At 39.8% G+C, this 26,407-nt stretch overlaps 2 protein-coding genes across 5 annotated transcripts; one reads left to right on the forward strand and one right to left on the reverse strand.

Annotated features, from left to right (window-relative positions):
* Nucleotides 1–5,238: 5,238 nt before the first annotated feature.
* On the forward strand, nt 5,239–6,752 carry dio3a (iodothyronine deiodinase 3a). Its single transcript, XM_031281910.2, has one exon. It carries the CDS (start codon nt 5,414–5,416, stop codon nt 6,197–6,199), a length of 786 nt encoding a protein of 261 aa, XP_031137770.1. The 5' UTR covers nt 5,239–5,413; the 3' UTR covers nt 6,200–6,752.
* Nucleotides 6,753–12,216: 5,464 nt separating this feature from the next.
* LOC116037831 (protein delta homolog 1) lies at nt 12,217–25,102 on the reverse strand. 4 transcript variants are annotated; one of them, XM_031281881.2, is made up of 7 exons: nt 24,756–25,102; nt 24,610–24,624; nt 24,231–24,318; nt 23,962–24,025; nt 23,339–23,469; nt 22,426–22,567; nt 12,217–14,684 (listed from the first exon to the last, which is right to left on the reverse strand). In XM_031281881.2, the coding sequence occupies exons 2-7, from the start codon at nt 24,616–24,618 to the stop codon at nt 13,895–13,897; spliced, it is 1,224 nt and encodes a 407-aa protein (XP_031137741.1). In that variant the 5' UTR covers nt 24,619–24,624; nt 24,756–25,102; the 3' UTR covers nt 12,217–13,894. The 4 variants fall into 4 exon arrangements, with proteins under 4 accessions (XP_031137741.1, XP_031137749.1, XP_035850351.1 ...); XM_031281889.2 differs by lacking the exon at nt 24,610–24,624; XM_035994458.1 differs by lacking the exon at nt 24,756–25,102 and having other exon boundaries at nt 24,610–24,745.
* Between the last annotated feature and the right edge of the window lie 1,305 nt (nt 25,103–26,407).

Below are 26,407 nucleotides of genomic sequence, written 5' to 3' on the forward strand. Positions count from 1 at the left end.
TGTTTGCAATATGCTGATAAACCGAGACAAACCCTTGACAGAGATATAAACTTACCGTTGGACTCTCGATCATCACGACAACTGTAAGCTGCAGACAAATTACGTCTTCCCTCCATGTCTGGTTTTTGGCCACCCTGCAGTCGAATATGACATGTATTTACTGTAACAGGAGATTAGGGCTTAACCAATATACCATGTGCTCTCAAGACCTGGAATGCACACCAGACCAGTGAATGGCATTCAGCCAGTATTGGCTAATATGTGTGTCCAGATGTTGAATCCCCGTGGAGCACAGCAACGCTGAACAGATCACTCTCCAGTACACAAGACCCGACACTAACTCATTAACATTAATCTCTGTGTGGGCATGCAAAGTAATCATTGCAGTGGTTGTGAAAATTGATTGAATTCAAGTTGATGATTTAATTTAAGAGCTATATTTTTATTCCTTCCTGATTTAGTTTTAGAAAACACTATTTGGCTCAAGAACGATTAGCCAATACTCTATATTCATTAGGAAATGTGCAAATAAAACTATGGTTATTCTCTCAAGGTAAAAAATTTACATCAGAATCATGTTTTAACTTTATTCCCAAATTCTATTGTTTAACTAAATATTATGAAGTGATATGAAACCCTGAAATCCTACTGAATTTCATCTATACTGAATGATATATTTTTCACATTTACAGTGAAATATTTAATGATGTTGGCCTGATCAATGCTGACCACACAGTTCACACTCCGCAGTAGTGGCGGCAGTAGTAGCAGTTGTATTATTATTATTATTATTATTATTATTATTATTATTATTATTATAAGTAGTAGTAGCCGTAATGTTAATGTTACTAACAGTGGCATGAGTATGGTAGGAGTAATAGAAATAGTAATAAAATCAATTTAAGATTTTCAGAGGAAGAGAAGTTCTCATTCAATGATTGTGATTTATTAGTGTTTATCTTTCTTTTAGCATTGATTGAACAATTGAAAGATTACATCCTTAAGAAAGACATTTTTAAATTATTTTTTAAAAAAGATTTTTGTAATGTTTTTGTCTTGTAACAATTAACTTTGTCGAGAGTATATTTCAGACAGAAAGTCCTGCGAAAAAATAGCTGTCAATAAAAAGTCTGAAGTTGTCCATCCGTAATGACCAGTGCATAAAATAAGCAACGTGATATCATGACTTTGCGTAAACATACACGGCACTTTCCTAAAGCCAAGTGGCGTGTTATCTATACGCATTTTGAGCTATTCGTGTGTATGTCTACTGCTGTATACAGCGGACAGCAGTCTGCAACGTCACAGCGTAAACGTACACTTTCTAAAGCCACGTGGTGTGTTACCGCGAGGCTACGTGTTATCGCGAGGCTACGGTTGGGTTTAGGAAGAGAATAAACGGTGAAACGGTTGGGATTAGGAAAAGAAGAACGGGGTTGGGTTTAGGAAAACAACAAACATGGAGAGAAAACATCACACACGGGACACAAAGTCACATGCGGGACGCGATTCCCGCTCTCCTGGGTGAAAGTCCTGTGTTTGACCCATCCTCCCCCCCCCCGATCAACCTCCCTACGTGGATTTTCGCCCTTTCATACTACTCGCTACGGCGTCAATTCACACGCAATCGCAAGGTAATGTAAGTCAATGGAGGCCAAACGGCGTTGATAAACACACTACAAAACGAGTATGCGTCTTGATAACACGCCAATAATGGCATACAAATTGGGGTGTCATACATACCCCACTTCATGAGATCAGTCTGAAATATGAGTTGACTGTGAGAGCGGCAGAGATTCCTTCTTGCACACACTTACATTTGGCATTGCAGAAGACAATGCAGGTGAAAAGTACCAATCAATTGTTGAGGAAAGTGACAAAACTGCTTTTTTTATTTGTTTACTTTAGGTCACTGGGCAACCAGCGTTTTGCTGGAAAACAGCTTACTAGAGAACGTGTTGAAAATGTTTAAGCTGAAATGTTTCTTGAGCAAAAAGCAGTAGTGGAGCATCAATGGGTAAAGAATCCCCAAAACAGAGGCGAGATAAAGACTCTTAAAGACCGAGACATCACTAAGGCAGATGATATGTAAGAAATTAAAGTGACTCGAATTAAGATTACAACTAATGTTATGGAAGAGCAGCCGACTGAAACATTGCAAAACGCTTCATGGTAGAGACCTGACCAAAAACCTGATGACACAACTATAACCCGGTCTCAGTCTGACCACACCACTTTAGTTTGGGATTTGTTCAGACTTAAATTACAACAATACTTTCATTAATGCAACATTTTAATTTGACCCGACAGAACCTGAGAAAGGTAGGTAAAATGAGCCTCTTTATAGTCAGGCGATAACAACCCACTAGACTGTGGCTTCATCGTCTTAAACTCCTCTTATTCACTAATCATTTTTGTACTTTTAAAATATCTTCATTGCATCTTTGTATACATTAACTGCTTTTGGTTTAGACTCCCTCTTGTTGAAACTCACATGCACCAGCAGAAGTGTGCAGTGGACTTCAGGCAATAATGTGTGAAAGATTTTCTTTGCTCTGCAATATTGCTGCGAGAAGATGCTTTTAGCCCCCTTCCTTAGCTTTTCCTCTGGAAATGAGTTAGTGCCATAATGGACGGCAAATCACCGGCAATAACAAGCTAAACAGTGTAGTAGACGAGCGGAAAGTTTCATAGTTTCAATCAGTTTTATATACACAACACTAAATAAACTGTATTTATGGCTTTATGGCTTCTTCTATTGAACAACAAGTTGTCGTGTCGTTATCGGTCGAGGTAGGGCATCTGGTTGGTGCTCACAAAGAGCAGTTTTTGGAGAAGTTAGAGATAGCAGGATTGGATACCGACCCTTAATTCTTCCCTCCGTTTTCACAGACCTCATTAAATCACTGAGTCTGCCCGACTTCAGTCCACACGATCTGTAACACTATGTGGTAAACGGGGTATCCCTATATACTGATGCTGATCTCAAAGCTTTTAAAAGTCTGGATGCTTACCAGTTATTTGTAGCTGGCTGGGTTACAGGTACGTGATGCTACGCTAACGGCGGAGGGAGGTACCTCATAATGGCAAATATAAGACATCAATTTAGGGTTTATTTTGTATTAACATCTATTCTTTACTTAAGTAAAGATTTATATAACACATAGCCCATGTTTTTAGAGGACATGGTCGGTCGTGATGGGCAGCAGCTAGCTAGCAGTCCAAAGCTAGCTGTAGCTAGCTCGTCAGCTAGCCGGGGTAGGAGCTCCGCAGACCCGCATTTAACTCTGTTTTTTTGGCCTTTTTGAAGCTAGTTTCCATGCCATGTCATCTTTAATTTAACCGATATTTTTGTGTGTGTTAAGTTAAATGATCAAGGGAACGGCTTTCTTTTTTGGATATGTAGCTAGGTCAGTGAATAACCGATGCTAGTTATGTGGGTCATCATCGGGTTGGACCTGTTAGCAGGAACAGCTGGTTAGCATGGCAGCTAGCTAGCTGGTTGAGGATAATTTTATTTATCACTCATTTAAAACATGCTTGTGTTGGTGAGGATTACTCTGCAGATTGTGAATGTGAGAACACAAACAAAAACCTACGCGTTTAGCTTGCTGTCCGTCTACAGCATAGCTCTTCCGCCGTCCGTCATGGCGCGCGAGTGGAGCGTGACGTCACTTGCAAAGGGTCTATACTTAGATTTGTCAGGTATTTAATTTGCTGGATTAGCCAAAAAAAGATTTCCAGAAAATGACACGATCACAATATGTATTAATAAACATTGTGATATAACATTGCATAGGGGCAGTTACAGCTTCTATTACATTGCCGTCTAATCATAACAATAAAATCTCTGATGGCTGAAACTTTAAAGTTAGTGTTGATGTTGACTAGCTGAATTCATTGGAGCAGAGTTTGTGTTCAGCACATTACAGCATTTATTGGTAATCTTAACTGTGACTGCCTGATCTTGTCATTTGTGTGGCTTGTGTATTTCTTCTTTCTCTTGACAAATAAGAAACCATCTGCTCGCTGTGAATTTCCCTGTGATAACTTAATAAGGTGTAGCAAACTGAAACGCTCTACGGTGAGCTCCAGACCTCATCACTCCTTCCTCAACTGGCGATCTGTTGAGGGACTGGTTTAAGCTCCGAGTTGGCCGATGTAATGAGATTTCTTCATCCATTAATAGCTGATGGTGTCCTTCTGTTTTGTCTGTCAGATAACTTTACAACAACTTTCTTTGTTTCTGGGTGCTCTTATTAGTTTATAGGAAAGTATTTTGAGAAGAATGGCTGTTGATTAAAGATGGCAGCTCTTCAACCACATCACAAGCAACCACCCTCACCTTGGAAGACAGAAAGCTTAATGTGTCTTGTGTGTGGAAAGTCTCTTTTTATGTAATGTTAATTGATACAGTAGAGCACCTGAGAGGATTTTGACCACATGAAAAAAATAAAAGTGAAGAAAAGAAATCTTGCCTGTCTCCAAATTCAGACCTTAAATATGATTTCCGAACAGAATTCTTACTCTCCTCACAGAATTGGCTCTTCCTCAAAATGTGACCTAAAATGTCAGACTTTTTTAATCCAGATATCTCACTTCATCAGAATGTATCCCATTCAAAAGATTTCTGGCTTTTTTTTTTCTACAAGAAATATTTTTTCTCTCCAATTTCCTGAAAATGTAACTTTTTTTTCATTGTGGCATTAAAAATGTCCCATACCACCTCTCTACCTCTGAATCTTAACGTAGTAAAGATTCAGAGTAGTAGTAACGTAAGATCCCATTACTGATTCATCATATTATTTGTAACTATAAGACAAATAAATGTAGTCAATCATCTGAGGAGTTTAAACATGCAAGTGTATTATATTATAATATCATGTAAGCCAACTTCAGTCAAATGGACTAATAGCCTATGTGTTGACTGAGATTACTAGGGTCAGTTAAGGGCAGAGTAGTATTTATAGGCCATTCCTTTAGGTGTCTGCTGAAATGTGCTCCAGCAAACAGTCACTGTCATTGCAGTATAAGAGTCTGCAGCAGCACCAACTTCAGGCTAAATATCACACATGATATCTAAGAACATTGAAACAATTTCACTGATCACACACATCATGAGCGTTTGGATGAAAACGTTAATTTTATAATAAAATAAGATAACTCTCCAAAACAACGCACTGCTGTGCCGCACCCTTTCCTGCACCCTTGGCTTTTGGCTGTGACTCAAAGCTGTGCAGTTGACAGAAGGTAATCCCCACCATGTGAGGCCTCGGCCCCAGTTTGAAGGCGGGGTGTAATTCATTCAAATCTGCCGGTGCTATAAAAAGAGGGGAAGTTGCAAGTAACCCAACTTCAACCCACAAGATCGTGGCACAGCGCAAGACCATTCGCGTTGTCATTCAAAGTGATAATGAATACTATTAAAGCTATTAAAAATGCAATAGTCTGTATCGTTTTGCTGCCGCGTTTTCTGATAGCAGCAGTCATGTTTTGGCTGCTTGACTTTTTATGCATAAGGAAAAGGGTTTTCTTCAGGATGAAGGAGCAGGAGGGCGATGCCATAGACCCTCCGCTGTGCATATCGGACTCCAATCGTCTCTTTAGCGTGGAGTCCCTCAAGGCAGTGTGGCACGGCCATAAACTAGACTTTCTGAAGGCAGCGCATCTCGGACACGGAGCGCCCAACACCGAAGTTGTTCAGCTGGAGGATCAGCGGCGCAGCCGTATCCTCGATTACGCAAAAGACAAGAGACCGCTCATCCTCAACTTTGGCAGCTGCACCTGACCACCGTTCATGGCGCGTCTGAAGGCTTTCCAGGGAGTCGTGCAGCAGAACGCAGATATAGCAGACTCTGTAGTTGTGTACATCGAGGAAGCGCACCCATCCGACGGCTGGATGAGCACCGACGCGCCTTATCAGATCCCCAAACACCGGTGTCTGGAGGACCGGCTGAAAGCTGCGCAGCTGATGCACCTGGAGGTGCCCGGTTGCCCGGTCGTGGTCGACAGTATGGAAAACTCCTCCAACGCTGCGTACGGAGCTTATTTCGACAGACTTTATATACTGCAGGAGGGAAAGATAGTTTACCAGGGTGGCAGAGGACCTGAGGGGTATCGCATCACAGAGCTCAGAGACTGGCTGGACCAATACAGAGAAACGCTGAAAAAGCCCACTAATCTAGTTATCAATGTGTAGATGAATTCCCATCTCTGTAGAGCTGCTATGACAAAAACAAAAATGCTGCATATTTTTCAGTATTATAACTCCAATTAGATTGTCCGGCAATAATCGTCTAAGTGTATTTATTTTTGATAAATTTGATTCGGTTGGATCAAGGTAATTTGTTCATCATTGTAGGACATACAGTAGGCTCCTTCATGTCATATTGGACATCTAGCCATCCTGTTAGGATCCACCTACAAAAAGGTTTGTTTGTTTGGACATTGTTTGTGAACAAAAGCATTTTGTGTGTAAGAAGTTTTTTTTAATTTTGTATTTCTTCTCCTCGTGTATATACACCTTTTAATGAACCAGTGAGGATGTTGAGATATGCGCATCACTGTGCTCGTCAGTATATAGTGAAGTTCGGTTTTTAAACGGATTGAATCCAGAGAACCGATACTGATGTTTTTCATACTGGGGATCATGGTAAAGGTGCTGCTCTCTGCCCTGCATGGCGCAGCTGTTTTGTAAATATTGTTCCGTTTTATGGATATATTTTTCATACAATAAAATGCTTTGATCTACTCCTTTATTGCAGGCCTATTTTATTTCAAACTAAATGCCTAAATTGTGTAAGTTGCATCAAGGTGGGGGAGATGGTGTGTTTTCCTTTTTACTCTCTTTTTGCAATATCATCATGGTGTGCATATGATTTTACAGTAATTTGGTCTCTTGGTAAAAAGACAAAAGGATAAATGTTCAATTTCCTGCATATAGTACGGGCCTTTCATAGATTCTTCCACAAAACTCCTTTCTAAAGTGCAGCCACTGAAATTGGTGTGGAGAAGCAGAAAATATGAAATCACTTAAATGAGATCTTCCAAAAGCTCCAAACATAGTCTTTTTAAAACATCAGTTATTGCATTATTTTAAACCAGATTAAAAGTGATTCTCAATTAAAACCAATTTATTCTCAAAGTGATGGGCAAAAAAAATCTTCAAGCATTTTTTTCCCCCGAGAGCATTGTCTACTCTGGGCAGAGCTTTCTGTAATCAGGATGAAATATTGTATCTACTTAGTGGTCAGGCACCTTTAAAACTAGACAGATAGTGATTATGTAGATCATCTTCGGTTAATACTGCGGTAACAAACCAGCGCTTTGTTCTCCACAGCCCCTTCCTAAGCCTTTGACCTCTCACAATTAAATGAGGATAATCACACTTGATCCTATTATGCTGAGTGATCTATCCACCTGTAAGGGTCAAAACACACACATGTTTTCAGGGCTTAGGACACCAATCCCAGAGCAGGAAAACAGTGTTAGTAATGAAGGCATTTAATGTGTAAGCGCACGTACACAGGCTACTGATATATCTGTAACTCTCTGTAGTGAGTTATTGCTGCCATGAGCCTTCAGCATATCTGCAAACATACATGAAAATCACCATGTTGCCAAATGTGTAAAAATTTATGCTTTTTGTATTTTTCCTGGAAAAGGATTTCATTGCTTTGTAGTAAAACAGATTTACTACATTATACATTTTCCCTGTAAAACTGAGGGAAAACCGCCTTCAGAAGCCTCCGATAAGAGTCATGACGCAATGAAGACACAACGGGGGGGGCAATGCCTTAGACACAGATGACTCAGGATACCAGATAATAACGCTGACACAACCTGTTTGTTGAGCAACATCTTGTCTGATGCTTTGGTTCCCTGTGTTTCCAGCTTCACTGCGCCATTATTCATAGTCAACTCTGGAATATAAAGCCGTTACCTCTAGGCAAAGTCACAACCGGGACATACATTATTGTAGACACATCACAACAGGGTTTTAGAAACTGAAATGTAATGACAATACAAGGATGCTCATTGTTGGTCATTTTACCAGAAAACAGTGCTTATGAATCATGGCTTTGAAAAAAAAAAAACCGAGTTGCAGCTTTAAATATCACTTTGAAATTAGTGGTTGTAATAAAGTTGACTGAAATATGAGAAAGCTTATGTTGTGGGTCAGGAAAACAAGATCTCTGTTTATCTTCAGATCTGAGCTGTGGCAGCGAGATAGATCCCATCCGTGCAGTTTTCAGGACTTTGTGTTTGTGTGGTCCCACAGTTAGAAAGCTCAGATTATGCCCCGCATTATGTCCTTGACACATTATGTCCCCACATGAGGAACAAGTCAACCGGTTCCTCTGTACTTTTGTTGGAGATCGCAGACATTTCCAGTACCTTGCTGTTTTTCTCTTTATTATATCATTATACACTACTGCAACTCATTTTTGAGTCTTGGTCAAACAAAGCCAGCAATTTGAAGACATCACCTTGGGATCTGGGGAATTGTGATGGACAATTTCACTATTTTCTGACAATTTCATATTAAAGATAATCAATCATAGTTGGTTGCAGCTGTACAATGGACAATTAAGGATAGGAAAGCAGAGAGAAATGACGCTATACAAAATTGTATTCATTTTTCCAGACATTTGTCTAATCTTATCTTTTTTCTTGTCCTCCTCTGGCTGTCCTCCTCTGGCTACCAAATAATTTTCCAATAAAACGTATAAAAAAAATCACCTTCATTGAACTGAACACAGATGATAGATATGGAGTATATAATGGGTCACAAGTACACGTTACATTAGAACATATGCTGCTTGTCTGACTGCAGGGGCTTTACAGTGACCTTATTTTCTTGCTCATCTGGAACACATTAAACACCCATTATGTATGTGTAGCTGTCAGTTGATTGAGGGGTACCTGCATGAATCAAATGTCTTCCAGTGTATCCCCCCCACTGAAAATTCTTCGAATCTGGATTACTTCCATGTGCAATTTTCCATAGATGTTGAGTTTCATCTGTCACGGGAGGCGGACGGGAACAAAGGGTTAAGGGTCTCAAGCTGGTGGGTGGGTGGGTGGTTGTGGGGGGGTGAATTTAACTTTTGCTGTTCTGTTTTTGCTTTATGACTTGGAGGGAGCAGAATGGGTGTGCTGAGGTGTTTTTTTTGCAGCTTCTCAGGTCAGCTTTGAAGGTTAGGGCCCTTCTCTCCCCATGGTCATAACTCTACAAATGAATGTCTGGTGGTGGGGAGCCGGGGCCTCAGCACACAAAAATGTTTTAGTTAAACCTCGGCGCTTCAGGTTTAACATGGAAACATTTAACCATGGTCTAAACAACCTTTTTCATTCTTCAGTTTTAGTTTCACTGCGAGGATAGGTTTCCTGGAATACAGACACTATTTAAGAACTGAAAGTGTTATGAAGTAAAGTTTATTCGGGACCTTTTAATGGAGCCTTGGTTACAGCATTGTCACTCACCAGTATTGCCTGAATTCTCCGCCGTAAGAGGCGTTGCAGCATCAAGAATCTATATGCAAGCCATGCTGATTAACATTCAGTTTAACATTTTAGATCCTTTAACTTCCATAACTGCAGATATTCAAATCTATTAGACTCTCAGGGAATTTTAAGGCTAGCTTTTGTAGGTCATTGAGTAACACAGCAGAAGTCTCCCTGAGACATTTTCCAATAAAGTTTAGTCAGGAGTAAGAAATTGTTGGATGTAGCACAGAGAAAAAGAAAACCCACAGATGAAATGAAATAGTGCAGCGACAAAATATGAATGAATGATATGTTATGTGGGACAGGCAGCACTCATCCTCGACTCCTAATGGTCTGTGTTATTGCTCATAAGAAGACCAGTAAAATGGAAACCAGAAATCACATTGTTATAATGATATATTGTTGTTTTAAACATCTTTTTTTAAGACATCAGTATAACATGAGTTTTGTTTAGCTCTTTTAGATATAATATTGAATATTGGCGTGTCAATACTTGCAATTAACTTGCAAAAATAAAATGTTTTCAGTGCAGTGAAATGCATCATTTGATGCTAAACTGTGTGGTCTACAGACAGCCTCCGTCTGTCTCCTATTAGATGGCTGACACCTTGTGGTCATACTCTGAGACTACATGATTTTTCACACATCAAAATCTAAGACTGAAACGCGTCAGCACTTCTCTCTATTTACAATTGTTTCAGTTTTCTGATGAATCATTAATAATGCATTCATTTTTGTCCCAAAATGGCAGGCAGAGGAAACGGTTTTTATTTATGTTGCCTAATTAGATTGATTTTGACGGATGAAATTTAGCGATGTGACAAAAAGAAGGCAGGGCAGGAAATGGCATGGGTAGGGTTGTTAAGATACATTTTGTAAGTTGTAAATTATACAGCATCTTATCATCAATAAGTGTTAGGGCTGTGTATTGGCAAGAATCTGGCGATACGATACGTATCACGATACATGGGTCACGATTCACTATATTGCAATATATTTCGATACTGTGCGTAAGGCGATATATTGGGATTTTTTTAAAGTATAATTTTAGAAAAACTAATATTTAAAAAAAGACATGATGTGCATAAAAGTCAAAGAAGTTTACTTTAGGTAAACAATTCAGTACACAGAAAATCAAACTGCCAGTTTGGGATTGTGGTTCACAGGTTCTTAGTGAGCTAATTTTTATATGCTAAAGTAGGCCAAAGTTCAGCCATAGCTACATTGTTAACTTCTAGCAAAAAGTCAGGCACTGTTAGGCGAGGACATTAGTGGTGTGTCTCAGCATAGCCATCTAGCGGTAGGGGGTTTAAACACAACATAAACGTGAACCACTGTCTACGTGAATATTTTTGCACGTAAACTAAAAAAAAAAAAAAAAAATCAATATTGCGTTTTTGAAAATCAATATGATTTTTTTTCTTACACCCCTAATAAATGTGTACATTTCTGTCATCAGCTTCTGTCACTGCTTTTGCGCTCACTTATGCCAAGCAGCGGCCCACCTTCTCTGCTGCTTTTATTATTTCACCTTTTAGTTATATATACAAACAGTATTCCTTGAATGAGAGAGCTCAGTCCCAATCCTCTCAAACTGGCTGGACATAGGAGAATGTTGTTGTTGTATCCCAACAACACAAGATTAAATCAGCTTAAACTGTGGGGTCAAGTCCCGACCTGAAGCAAATGCGTCTTGTCCTGTACGTCATAACAATTATGGGGTAGAGAAATCCCACCTGACCGTGCTTTTATCATTCTTATTAGTACATAGTTTAGTGACAATGTAATTCCCAGCAAACAATGTCCACCCAACCCAACCTGACTAGTCATTTAATCAACCAGAGTAATTGAAACACAACTGTATGAGTGTGCAGGCTCTTGTAATACCCAGAGATCATGATGTGATGCTGGTAAACTATACCAACCAGTGTGCATACAAACTGCACAGAGCGAGGTGCAAACCAGTGTGCGTTTCACTACAAACCCATCAATACTAAACAACGTTTCTCCAATATACTGTACTTTGCTTTATTTACCTACATACACCAAACATCCTTGTTTTCCAATGTGGGGTGCTCTACACCAAAAGATACTAAAGATAAGAGAGCGTAAAAAGATGTTATGCAGTTTTTTGTAGATTCAGCACTTTTTTGCAGCTGTAAAATATAATTTCCCTCTTAGAGTTTGATTCATTACTTCCAGGCAATGTCATTGTTTTATTTGAGCAATAGGACGCAAAACATGCTCTTTCCTAGGGAAAGATACTTTACTTAAAATTTCAGCTCTACATGGAGATCTTGCTTATTGCTTATTGAGTACTGCAGCTTAAGTCCTGGTGATGTAGATAAGTTGCACCACAAGGTGGAGACAGAGACTGCTATCTGAAACTGTGATACAATTAGGGACAGAGTAGGAGTGCCGACAGAGTCGCTGTTATCATTCAGTTGATAATCAGTGAGTTGGCCCCCTGGGGAGGAATTTACTAAGCATCACAGAGCAGGAGAGCAGGTGTTCTACTGCTTTCAGAACAGATAGGTGGTGGAGTATGTGCATCCGTTGGATCTCATACTGTGAAACATCTGATGTATTAGCTTTGCCAAGTATCTGTTCTTGTCCTAACCTCCTTGTGTCAAGAGCAGGTCAAAGAGATTCAACATAAATTGTTTTTTGAGACCTGAACAGGACCAAGCAGACAAAATAAGAAGCTGATTTTATAGATTTTATTAAAAGCAATAAAAGTACAACAAAACATTATCTGGCCAAAGCACAACAGCAAATAATTCCAGACTGGAACACATACTGATAAGTACTGCACGGTTACAGTCACTGCCCCCTTGTAGAAATGCCATCTGTAAATCATTACAATTTTACTACCGCACAATATAATACACAACCTGAAATGTAACTCTGTTATGATTTAAGCACAAGATAACCTCCCTATCAGGGAATAGATAGACAAAACCCACCACATTAACAGCATCTCCTCACATGCTGAATGGGGGCTGAAGGGGACTTATCATTATATATGCCAAACATATAAACATATATATCATAAAAAATTCTCCCACTCTAATATGACAGTACTCCTCATATCAGCAGTTAATTTGAATATTTTAAAGTTCCACATGTCGTTACTGGGTGGCAGACATACAGTATGTTTTTCTTGTTTTCCATACATTTACGTCTCCCGCCATCAGAAGTATAGGTGTCCATCTCATGCGTGATGAGACAAACCAACTTTTTACAGATATCACAGTATTGATTTCTGGGTTCAGAGATGCATGGTGCATGGCTTGTGAAATTGCAACACTGGCGGTAAGAAGCAGTGTTGGAAAATCTAACAACCTCTGAGACACTGCAATTGAGACTGATCAATAGGTGAAGGTGTGAATATATGCATGCCATGGATACCAAGCATTTCTTGAGGAGCTGTGAACCTGCATCTTTATAACATCTACTTATGTACCTTTTAACACCAACATCTTAGTAATACATCTGCAGAGAGTGAAAATTGGATGGCATTGGGGAAGTAACCTTACCTTCAGGTATATACTGTATTGGCACATAGTAATATCTAATTATATAGTATAGCATATAGTAATTTAACTGCACATACTGTACACACTCACTATGTATTTCTGCATTAATTATAAAATGGTGAATTCACTAAATGCTGCATTGACATTGTTACTTTCATTGTTATTAATCTGCTGATTATTTTCTCGTCAGAAAATAATCAAAAGAAAATGCTAATTAAACTATCCCATGGCCTTGGTGATGTATTTCGATTCACCCAACAGTCCAAACACCCAAAGATATTCAGATTACTATCAAAAAAGACAAAGAAAAGCATCAAATCCACACATTTGAGAAGCTGAAACCGGAGAACAATTTAACAAATGAAAAATCAATGCGATTACTTTGTTTTCAATACAAATACTGAAAGAAAAGTCGTCTAGGTTGTGTGTGTTAAAATCCAATTCATTTCTCCTTTTGTAATATTACCCCCATTATTGTATTCCAAATCAACATGTAACAAAGTGGTTAAAATATTATTGTAAAGTCAAAAATCTTAAATACATCAACATGACATCTTTACCAACCACCAAGGTAGGACATCTTTTATAATTTCATATATTTTGAATGGATAGTTTATAACATTTATACATACGTTTATAATAAAAATGACATTTACAATCCAGTGTCATGGTTGTCCACTTAGTCCAGTAGACTTTAAATTCAAATATATTCCAGTGTAGCCTTGTTTCTCTCACTTTCCATTAACACAACTGTACAACAGTTATAGTATTTCCTTTGTGCTATTTTTAGACATTTATATTAAAATCCTTCCAGAGGAAAAGGGTAAGAGGCAGAGATGATTGAATCAGATGGAGGTGTAGTGTCTCCCAAAGCTGGTGAGTCTAATCTTCTCCGGCAGGATGATGTTTACTGAGTGCTCCGGCTCCTCCTGGCTCGCGCCGCCAACTTCTCTCAGCAGGTGTTCCCTTTGCTGTCGAACAAGCTGGCTGTACTTGGCATTGGCCAGCCACGTCTCACAGCGGCCAAAAAACACAATGCCTGTAGTGCCCAGGATGACCATGCAGGTGAGCAGGGCCAGCATGCCAAAGCAGACGAGCTGGCCATGGGTGACGAGGACGCCGGGGGAGTGGACTGTCTCCTTAAGGGTGATCTTGAGCATGTCTCTCTCGGGCGGTCTGAGGAGCTTGTGGAAGGTGTGAGCAGGGAGGGAGTAGTGCTGCGGAGTCAGCGCAAACACTCTGTGGTCCACAGGCCTGGCCCCAACCGGCTTGGATCTGGCTTTCGGTCTGTGCTGCAGGGAACACGTGGGACCTGTAAACCATTTCTGGCAAACGCACCGGAAGGTTCCATCAGGTTGACCAACACACGTGCCCCTGTTGGCGCAGGGCCTGCCGGCGCAGGGCAAGAGGCTAGTGGTGTCATTACAAGTGAAACCAGTGAAGCCGAGCGGACAGACACATGTGAAGGCCAGGCCGTGGTTTGTACAGTTGCCACCGTTGAGGCAGGGGTTAGGCAGGCAGCTGTCAACGCTGATCTCACAGAAGTCTCCAGAAAATCCAGGGGGGCATAAACAGGAAGAGTAACCAGCTGAGCCATCAGCATCCATACATGTACCTCCATTCTGACAAGGAAAGCTGGAGGACAGAGCAACACAATAAGAATATACAGCAGGGGAAATTAGGCTCATTATCTAGTGCACAGCTTTAGTGCAGAATATTTTATCCTGTGGTTATACAGCAAAGCAGCCATCCAATCCTATTTTACAGGTAGATTTCACAAAGTGGATGTTAATGGGACGCTTTCTAGTACTAAATCCATAATTTGTGGGGTCCCCCAGGACACTGTCATGGGGTAATTATTTTTTAAATATATATTAATGATTATACCTGCTTACCTAAAATCTACCTGCTTATGTGCCATTTTAATCATGCAGGTGGTGCTGCATTGATTACATCACATTAAGATTCACAGTTTGTTGCTGTCCTGTGGGAACAATGTATCTCTAAATTTGTTGATTTTGTAATGTTTCCACACAAAAAAATGAAGGATTAAGTGTCCTAATCGGCTGAGAAAATGTACCTATTACTTTAAATCTATATAACCCTTTTCAGAACCCATTACAATATCTGAAAAATGAATTGTCACAAAGATGAAAACGGGGCTGCTTTATTAGCTCATGAAAAGGTGACGTTTTGGAGATGCATGGTTCTCACAGGACAGCCAGAAAGAGCCGAGGTGCAGCATATTGCAACGTGGCTCTCTGATATTAAACATTCCTTTCATTTAGGGGAAACCAAGGCCAATCTTCTTCTTCATTTTCTACTCTTTAGGTCTATAAAATGACAGAAAATAGTTAAGAAATGCCGATAAAGACCCAGGGTGATGTAATAAAATTGCACATTTTGTCCGAACAACAGTCCCAAACCCCAAAATATTGTGTTTATCATGCAACAAAAAAAAACAGCAAGTGACAACTGACTACTAAAAATGTTTGGCATTTTAGCTTCAAGATTGACTAATCGATTCAATCAATTGCTGTTGCCTATTTCAGCTCTCAAACAATACACTTATTAATATTGTGATATTATTATATATTGTATAAATAAACTCAGCAAAAAAAGAAGCACCCCTTTTTCAGGACACTATTTTAAAGATACTTTTGTAAAAATAACTTTAGAGATCTTCATTGTAAAGGGTTTAAACAATGTTTTCCATGCTTGTTCAATGAACCATAAACAATTAATGAACATGCACCTGTTGAACGGTCGAAAAGACAATAACCGTATATAAGGAAAGTAAAGACACCTTTCTACTGACTCTGAAAAACACCAAAAGAAGCGATGTGATGCGTTTTTTAGGCTACAACATTTTTTGTCACATACAGCAAACATCTCCTCACTATCCACGAGCTGCCTGTCCCCTGAACACACTGTAAAAAAAACGCTGTCTCTGTAGACAGCCCAGGCTCCACAAACGGCAACAACAACAAACTGCGCCAACCACGAAACATAAGTGTTCCAGCCAATAACCGACAAGAAGGATTTGGGGGTGGGGGTTTGGGGGTTAGAACATGGAAGGGAGGGGATGGGATGAGGAGGAGGGAGGGGTGAGCTAGCCTCTGTTTTGTTTGACAATACTTAGAACGTCAACAAGAAGTGACGTCACCCAACATCGCTTAGAGCACCTTTTAAAATATAAAAGCAGTTAAAAGTGACAGGACGCTTCTTTTTTTCCTGAGTGTATATATAGTAATTTTGCTTAGCCCTAATGAAAAAAAATTGTGTAAAGCTAATTTTCTCCAAATGAGAAATCTGTACCAGTGCAGCATATCTGATCAATGCAGCCATGCTTCACAAACTAAGTGCACTAATGAAAACCCTGAGAAAAAAACAATCAATATCTCTAATAGTAGCCTGTGTAATTATACAAGTCCCTAACATTCTGTCTGTGTGAGTCAAAAGAATAATAGCTCTGGCATACTTTTTAGAAATCTCTGGTGTTTTCATAGAAGAGCTGATTAATAAAAACCTCACGCAGACCTTTTAATGGAGTTGAATTCCCCTGGAATACAAGTGAAACTCCACTCATGTCATTGTGGAAATTATAATAAGGCTCAAATGATTCTTTTTGAGTGGAAGAGGAGAGCTGTCAGTTCACTGACACTTAGCTGTAGGCTATGAATTTTAGGAGCTCCATTTAAGTCAATAACAAGACTGCCTGGCAGAGAACAAACATGGTGGGGTTCAGAGTCTGGAGGGCTGTGTCAGCTAGCTGTGTCCCCAGAGAGTCTTTCATATGTATCTGATGGTTCAGATCGTTTGGTTTTTTTCCAATATCTGTGCTAAATCGATACTTTTAAAACGGTGCTGGTGCCTAAACGGTGCCTGAACCAAAATATATATAATATATTTATAATGTATATAATATAGAATATAAAAAAAGGAGCACAAAATGACAGTTGGCGACATTAAAGAACGGCTTGTTTATTGCTAAGACCATATGGTCAAAATTAAATGATTGATTAATAATGTAATAACAATAACTTATAACAATGACTTATTTCACCAGGAAATTGCTGGTAAATGACAAAAACAAGCACCAGATGGGAAAAGGGTATTTTCAGGGGTGTGATTCTTCCGGATAAATCCGGAAATCCGGCTTTTCCGACCTGAAAATGAAGCTCTCGTAAATTATGCAAATCTGCTTTTTTTTTGGGGGGGGGGGTCGCAAGCCACGGGTCGGGGGTATTGGTAAACATAATGACCAGTCACTGCTGTCAACGTTTTTTGTTCCTCTGATTCATGTCTTCATATCACTCCGCAAGTGGTCCATTAATTTGTCACGATGTAACTTAATTCAAAGCAGAACTCCACCAAAGAGCCTGCAATTGTTGCGGAAGGTTATCTGAATAAGAATTTTGGACGTGTGGGGGCGAACTATCTTCTTAGCTGAAGCCGACAACGGGACAATATTTTTATTTTATGTTGGCAATGCAAGCTGAAGCGACGTAGCAGATGACGTTGAGAAGTTGCAGTGAGGAATATTTTAGGAGCACCGTTTTCGGCAGTGCAGAGGGGTAGTGGCCCACACTAACTTAGTGTTGAGCCGGGAAACATGGCTAAAAGAGCTCTACAGCGAACAGATGTGCTGGGCGAGCCGTCAGTCGGTCGAAGCTAACAGAAGCTAGCTGGCATAAGCTGACACCTGACCAACGCTACCAAGTGATCGGCAGAGACAGCGAGTACATGTATTTGAAAGAGTCCAGCAGTTGTGGCAGACGAAGGTCCAGTTGGGAGTTTGGATGGAGAGTCCACTGAAGTCCACTGTGGTCTGAAGGGCTAATCCTCGCTAGATCACTAGCTAGCTAGCGGTAACCGTTAGTTGGGAGGTTGACAGCTAACTTTAGCCAGCTGAAGCTAACAGTCGCTCGATGGTGAAACGTAGCTACGTTACACAGGCTGGCAGGGTCAGTGTAACGCTTATCCGTTCAATTTTCTAAGCACAAACGGACATTTGGAAAAACAGAAAAATGGGTTCAAATATCCAATTTTTCATTTTTTTCCACCTTGACAAATTAAAAAATTGGATCTTTAAACTGTTTTTCCAATTTTATGTTTTTTATTCAGAGGATCAGAAATTGAGAAAATTACAAAATTGCATCTGAGCTCCAATTATTCAATACTGCAATGGTATTTGAAGTGAACGCACCGTCTGTGTTGTTTATCCTACAACGGTAGGACTGTTACGTCCCGGTGTTGGCATCCTCTACAGGGAAATACAGCCACACTTTACACCGCTTAACGTAAGCATTTTAACCATTGTGTTTAATCCAGCTACTAGCTAACGGTAACATAGCGTCCTGTGCAGCGATCCTTCTGAAATAAAAAAGAGTCGGGCACCGAAATGAGGAACCGGAATTTTCGTTCTTATTCGGTCTTGTTACTACCGTTTACGTCTTACTGATGGGTAGGAAAAGCCCGTCTGTAATCCAGCAGTAAAAAGGCAGGCGATGAGGCTAGAGAGAAAGGGATGAGCCATTGTTTTTGATGTGGATGCTTTGCCTGAAAGCAAAACTTCAAGATGTTTTTTGTTTAGAAATATTACTTGTTTGAGTGATCTTTACAAATGTTAAATTCAGAGATTCTGTCACATTTTAACTGTGTGCCAATTGCAGTATACATTGATGGACGCGACCAATGAAGGTGGGTACTTCAGAGGACCTAAAGTCCCTGCTCAACCTGTCCAAATGAGGGCAAAACTAACAGCGTGTTCCTCATTGACTCATAAAGTCAAACATTCCAGGAATTTGCCCTCAAATGGCTTCAATAGTGGTAAATGTCACCAGTAAATGTGGCTCACTTGGTAGACTTGCAGTTTCATAATAACATATTTTACATTGAGTTTCAGTGTTTCAATATAACAGAAACTGTAGTTTATACCTTGTTACCATTGTGTGCATTCTGCAGTGTCTTCTTACAGTAATTGGTTCAGTTCATGTGTTATCTTTATCAGCACATTCATTACCACCTGAAGGCAAACTCCTGGTAAATAGGTAATAGGAATGTAACAATATGGGAGACGAGGACTTCCTGAATGGATAATTACACTACAGTGTTGTAATGTAACGGAGTACAAATACTTCGTTACTGTACTTAAGTAGAAATTTCACGTATTTTACTTCGCTATTTAAATTTATGTCAACTTTCACTTTTACTCCACTACATTTCCTAGATAAAATGTATACTTTTACTCCGTTATATTTCCACTAAGCATCTTCGTTACTCGTTACTAAAAAAATAAAATTAGAAGAAATGTGTGCGATTGCAATAAGGGAGGTTTGGCGAATCACTGCTCCTAGATTGCATTACGCACGCTCCGCACGCCGCGCGCTCTATTTCAGCGCTTGTTCGTTGCTAAAGGAGGAGGAGGACGCACAACTGAAACCGCCATGGAAGCACGAGCACCTACTGGAGGACCTCCCGTTATCGTAGACGACCACCCCGACGATAGTGGTGAACTCGGTGAACAGGGTAGTGGTGAAGATAACGTCATACACCCGTGGCCGTATTTGCAAGAAAAGTTTCTGTACATTGGAATGAAAGATTCTTCCTACCGGATGATTAAGAAGATATGGGAACCCTGAATATGCTTTATGCTTTACTAAAGGAAAGCCACAATAGAGTTCACAATAAAAGTTCTAACCACTAGCTTTTTAAAAAAAAAAAAAACTTCAAATACTTAAGTACATTAAATATCAGAAAATTACTTTTGATACTTAAGTACAGTATATATCAGATTCTTTAAGACTTTTACTTAAGTAATATTCTAAAAGGTAACTTTCACTTCTACCAAAGTCTTTTTCTAGTACGATACTTGTACTTTTACTCAAGTATTGCTTTCTAGTACTTTATACAACACTGTTACACTATGGCCTGGGGAGCAGTGGATTGTGGGATGCTGACAGATGCGAAGTACACATCAGTCGTGTCCTGCAAATACCGACAAAAGAATGCTGAATTTCTCTTGACATACTGTATAGAGGAGCTTTTTAAAAATGTGACAGCCTCGTTGAGCAAATTTTTAAATTCTGACTTCAAAGGATCCCTGAATTTGGATGCAGCTTTAAGATGCTGCCAAGGTACACACCGCCAGCTACTGGGTACAGGTGTCTGCTTGTTAACAAGGGGAGAACACAATCAACATGGCGGCTGCTGTATTTATGACAGGAGGAAGATGGAGAATGAGTTATTTCTTTCTACATCATCATTGTGTGTTTGAAAATGCATGTCTGCAGGATTATTTTTTTTTTTAATGTAAGCTCAGTTGAGTCACACTTTGCTTTTATTGTTTGCAATGTTTTGCAATTGCCGACTGAAAGAAAAGGCTGGCCTAAACATGCAGAAAGTTACAAGTGTCCCTTTAAATTAATGTACCAACATGATGGCAGGGCTGTTGTTCACATTATTCTTAATTTTTACATGAATCAACTTCACTTTCAAATCTTGTCAGTATCCCTACTGTGGTTGATGATCTCAAAACTATCTATAATCGATATTATATAATAACTAGAATGGCACTCGGAGAGCACAGACCTCTGCCAAGGCATGCCCTATCTCACAATGGTAATGCAGTGTGAATTTTCCCAGTCGGGAAATCATTTTTCCGATTATTCCAACACCATATGAATGCAGCACAAAAGCCCTATCATAATGTTAATGAAAGTGAAAAATAATTTGTGTATCCGCCCAGTCATTCGGATCCACTCCAGAATTTTTTGTCTCTTTCTTTTGCCCACGCTACACCCTTTCACTAAGTTTAATGACAATCAGGCCAGTGGTTTGTCTGTAATCCAGACAAGAAAAACAAAAAAAAAACGGACAAACCGAACCGAAAACAACCTCCTTGGCGGAGGTATCAATAATGTATATCAAATGACAATTTGAAAGGAAACAACGGAGATTATCACCTGGCTGTGCAGCTCCCCTCGGTTTTACGGATTTTCAACTCATTGTTTAGCTGTTCAGTCTCAACTTCACTGTTTTGGTTCATTGTCATCCCTCTCATGGCGTCGTTTTGTCAGTAGCAGGCAGCTGGTTTCAGTGAAAAAGCTGCAAAACTCCACTGTACACTACCTGCTCAGCACCAAATGGCAAACTGACAGAGTTTACAACTAGCTGGTTAACATAATGGTGCATTTAGCAGGTAAAGAGTCAGATATTTCCCTCAAAAGGTGGAAGAGACCAAAAACAGAGCTAACAGGGAGTGAGTATTGGACTTGCATCCTCCAGGTGGCCAGAAACACGACTCCAAACAGTGGTGTAGTCTACGTGATATGCATGTATACGCAGTATACCCACTAAGAAAGCTCAAGGATTTCCATATACCCACTTAAAAATGAGCAATGACGTGACAACATGCTTTCCATTATAATTATGATATATTTTGAATTGTCATTGTGTTTTTTTCTTTGCATAGGCTAAATAAAGGTATTTCCACCGTAAATTGGTGCAAAAAAGTGTATCAGAATGCAGGAAATGAAGTCTGACACTCAAAGTTTTCCTGCCAGAGGACACCAGGACCCACCACTATGAAATGCCCCCCCCTCCAAGGCCCATCCTGGCCCATATATATAGTAGGCCCATACATATACAGTACAGTATACCCACTACAATACATTAGATTACACCACTGACTCCAAATGAATCATAACGTAACTGCTCATACCATTCTCATAACAAGTTTACTATATAAACTCATAAGGTGATATGTCAATGTTGTGTTCACAACTTGTTTCCGCTGTACCCAAGTGGCCAGAAGAAATCAGTAATTGCATGTTTCATGAATCCCCCCTGCCCTGAGTCGGTGCACCTCTAGTTTCAAGTTGCGTCAGGTGCTTGGACCCGAGTTTGTTAGCGCTATTTGTTCACTATAAACACCATGTTCTTTGCCTTTTATGTAATGTTGTTGAGCTGCACACCAGAAAAGTCAGTCCTCAGAATAAATTTGACTTTTCCTGTTCATTTGAACCTTCACAAAGTTGGAAACTTACCAGTTCTCACATATTAGCATGCTCTTGTTAGTGGGGGAACTGTATCAAAGCGAGCGTCAAACACCCTCTTGCCTCTTACAAGTCATAACCAAAGCGGCTACAGTTTGTGCAGTAAGGATAAAAATAGCATCCAATATTTTCTCTGCTAACTGCCTGCTACTAGGAGCTACAGTACATAATCACGAGCCACAGTGTGGGGTGGTTTGATTGGCTGCCTTGGCATGAATTGATTATTGCTCCTAATGATAAACAAATAGAGATAAGGCTGTAAAGCATTGGAGTATTCGCTTACTAAAAATAGAAACTCAAATAAAAGGTGCTGGTACCCGTTTGTGAGACACAGTCCTCTCTTCAGGTGGCAGTTTTCCCCACCATAGCTGTGGGGACAGATGCACAGGTATCCCCCCTCTCCTGTCTCTATGCAGGTGGCATTACCAGCACAAGGCCTGGACGAGCATAGGCGAGTATCTGTTGTTAAAAAAAACAAAAAAAAACAAGCATGCTGTTTTTAGATCTTGGTGCTCTCTCTCACTTCTCTCTGCCTGTTTTTCCCTCCTCTCCTTTGTTTCCACTCTCACTCTCACACTCCCCACCGCAGCATCTTGTCACCAAGAACTAAAATGAGAACATAACCAACCATGTTTCACAGGCAAGCAGCTCATTTGCTTCAAGATATATACCGTGTGTTTTGATAAGGAGGTCAAACTGAGCCAGAAGCCAAAAAAATCTTTCTTCTTTTAATCCTCTCCTTTTTTTTCTTCTATTGCTTGAAGGGCAGCAAGTCATTTTTACAGTATGTGATAATGTTCTTTGTAGATACTATAGGAATTATTACTTAAATGCTTGATTTAAATAGGGGTGTCTGAAGTGGAAACTTTTAGATCGCTTTAACATTTAAATTTTTTGCATCCTCTGTGCATCACTTTGGAGGTTTTCCTATCGTGTGTCTTGCTCAGTAGCACAAAAGCAGCAGTTTATAATGCATATTTCCGCAGTTTTTCTGTGGTTTCAGCTTTCGTCATTAACCCATAATTATTTTTTGCCTTTGTCAGATCTTTTCTGCTCTAATATTGCCTGTCTAAAAACACAGTTAACTATATTCTCCAGACACCAGCTTCATTCGGAGGCAACCTGTGTGTCACCGAGGCTCTGTGACTCACCCTATAACCTCTGATATGTCAGCAAGTGTCAGGAGGCAGATAGAGATATGAATGTCAGGGGGAGCTTAATGAAACTCACCTTGGTCACACAGGCTGCCAACCCAGCCCTCCTCACAGACACACTGCCATGCCTTTTCACATGTGCCGTGCAGACAGCCAGGGAAGGGCACGCACCGGTCACAGTTCTCTCCTTGCCACCCTGGTTTGCACCTGAAAGAGGGAAAATGGGAACAATCCACAACTATAAATATACCACCCACAGAGCTTTGCAGTCTTGTCCCCATCATTTCTGCATGCTGTTCTCTTAAAGTGAAATGACAGATTACAGACGTGTTTAATTATGCAGCAATTGGTTACTTTCCCTTACTAACAGAGATGGAATATTCATTTTGGCTCAAGAGTAGATACAGTAGCATTTGCTAGAGGAAAAAAAAAAAAAACGTTTTAAACTGGGCATGCTTTGTTATGAGAAGCGCTATCTGTTAGGATAGCAATGATTTTACTGTTCAAACAAAGGGCTGATTTGGCAGTTGGCTTAATACAACACAAGTGCCAAACAAATCTAGAAAAAAGATCCAGTTGGCTGGATTGTAATTGCATTTCTCTAAAGGGAGGACTATTTAGCTCCAGCAGTTTATGGAAATAAGGTTACAAAAGCCCATAGGATATCCTCTACACAGGAATCTGGAGTCTTTTTAGTACCTGCATTTCAGTTGCTTCTCACAAAACCCATTTTCTGTGTTGCACCCTGCGCTGCATTCCCAACCTGAGACGGAAAGAAAAGAGCAGCAGCTGTTTGCATCAAAAATCAAAACACACATAAAACATTCAGAGCAATAGGCTACAATATTCATCCGTTATACGCCTACTTTAATTCCACGCAAAAAGTAAAACAGAGTTTGTTTTGGACAACTCAAATGTGCATCTCTGTTGTCAATTGTCTCAGTGGACTGATCAAAATCTCAGATTACCTTTGGCGATGCCCGTCACGACCAGAACTAACATTAGAACCACCGCCGTGAGATGCATCGTAATTTCGAGCAATATCCCCCTTTTGTCCTGCAAAATATAAAGCGGGTTAAGTTGTAAAAAGAGCTCTCTTTGTGTGAAGAAGCGATGTTTTTGTATTTAAAATATATCACATTCAAAAGTTAATTTGTGGAAATAAAATAATAAAACCTGAAACGTAGAATTCAGATGGATGCTTAGGCTACCACAAATATTGCACATTTTGTATGGAGCTCATGTAAGTATGGAGTTGAAAAAATGTAGGTTATCATAGTGAAAAATCTCACTGCAATCACTTGCAAAAATGTGTTATTCTTTTCTTCTAGAATATAATTGACGTACCTGAACCATAAGCGTCTGCTCCCAAAGGCATCCATTACGCACGAGCAGAAAAAGAGAAAAGCAATTTCATTTCAAAATTAACACATTTTTCATGTCCAACCCCTCTTTAACTTTATGATATTGTGGCATCCGGAACATTGTCTTACCTATGTCGCACCGGCGCCCTGTTTCCAAGTGGCTTCGCTCATATTTGATTGATTTGATTTTTTTTATCCAAGCGTCGCGCTGTTGAAAGTCACACTACAGGTGCATCAGTGGTCCGGCTTGCTGTAGGAAGACCTGGAGGTTTAGACGGGATTGCTGCATCTTGCATCGTCCCAGTGCAACACGCTCCACCCACCTTGTGAGGGAGAATGTGTGCACCAGTCCCCCCGAGAGAGAAGTGCTGTAGTTGGAGAGTACATTAGGTGCCTGTATTTTATAAATACATTACCTGATGGCTTTGGAAACGTCTTTCAGGGAAGTGAGAAGGTCCCTTTGTTTTGGTCTTAATTATTTTTTGAAACCCAGTCCAATCTGTTGGTCTGAGTCTGAGTGCAGGGGAAGATCGCTCCTTGACTTAAGTAAAAGTAGCAATAGCTACTAAAATGTAAAACTGCACCATTTCTCAGTCAAATTTACTTTAATATTAAAAGTAAAATATGCATAATGCATCAGAATTGTCCCTTTCACTGTTACATTATCATATACATGTATAGTATTGGATTATTATTGATGCAGAAATATGATGCATAACGTGTAAGCAACATGTTACTGTTGTAGCTGGTTAAGGTGGAGTTAATTTTACCTAGGCTACATACAATATAGCAATTCATCTTATTTTATAAGATGATTGTATGGTTAGTATTAAAACCCATAGGAACCATTTATTTGAGATAAATGTAGTGGAGTAGAAGTACATAATTACAGTACATGAACAAATGTACTCCCACCACTGATCTCCGCTGACCATCACTGTACTATACTCAAAACTTTTTTACAAAAGCATACCCTACTGTACCGTACCATCAAAGACTACTTATTTTATAAAAGTTAACCTACAATGAAGCAATTCAGACACACTCGTCCCCACTATTTTTTAAATGATATTGAATGACCCTTAGACAGTGCCTACCTGTCATACATAATAATGCCCTATTCTATTCTTAGTCCACTTATTGCGGTCCACAACCTCCCTTTAATTCTTCCCAAGGGCAGGGAATGGTATTTTCCTTCCCACAAAGTATATGATTTGTAGTCTAAGGGAACTAATTATGAGTTTCATTTCTCTCAGACATTAGGCTGGCAATAAAGATCTCAGAAATGGTGGCTGAGCAACCATCAGGGGAAATCAACCACTTTGCCTTGCTAATCCTCTCCACTGTTTATCTCTTTGAATGTACTAGTATAAGATTCAACCTGTGTCTTGCACAGAGTTTGGAGGTGTTAGTGAAAGAAAGCCAGGTGAATATGTTTCCTTGTTGGGTGTATGATAATTGAAAGCACAGATAAACCCTCATAAGTCCAGACATTGCCAGTTTTCAGGCTTTTTTAGCCTTTTTAAATTAAATTTTTTTACAAACATGTCATCTTGAGCAGACGTTTCTTGGTGAAACTCGTGTGAGTTCGGCGTCTAGACAGCAATAGAGGGAGACAGTGAGGATACATATATGAATGCAAATGAGTAAACAAATCAATGTTTTTTTCAATTGAATGGGGTTAAATAGAGCACATCCCTTTCTTTCTCCACAAACAATCAATCTGCATTTGGCAGAGAAAGACCGAAACAAGGACACGAGTTATAAACAGATGTGAGTGG

This window comes from Sander lucioperca, chromosome 18 (assembly GCF_008315115.2).
Source record: "Sander lucioperca isolate FBNREF2018 chromosome 18, SLUC_FBN_1.2, whole genome shotgun sequence".
In the NCBI taxonomy this organism is placed as follows: Eukaryota; Metazoa; Chordata; class Actinopteri; order Perciformes; family Percidae; genus Sander; species Sander lucioperca.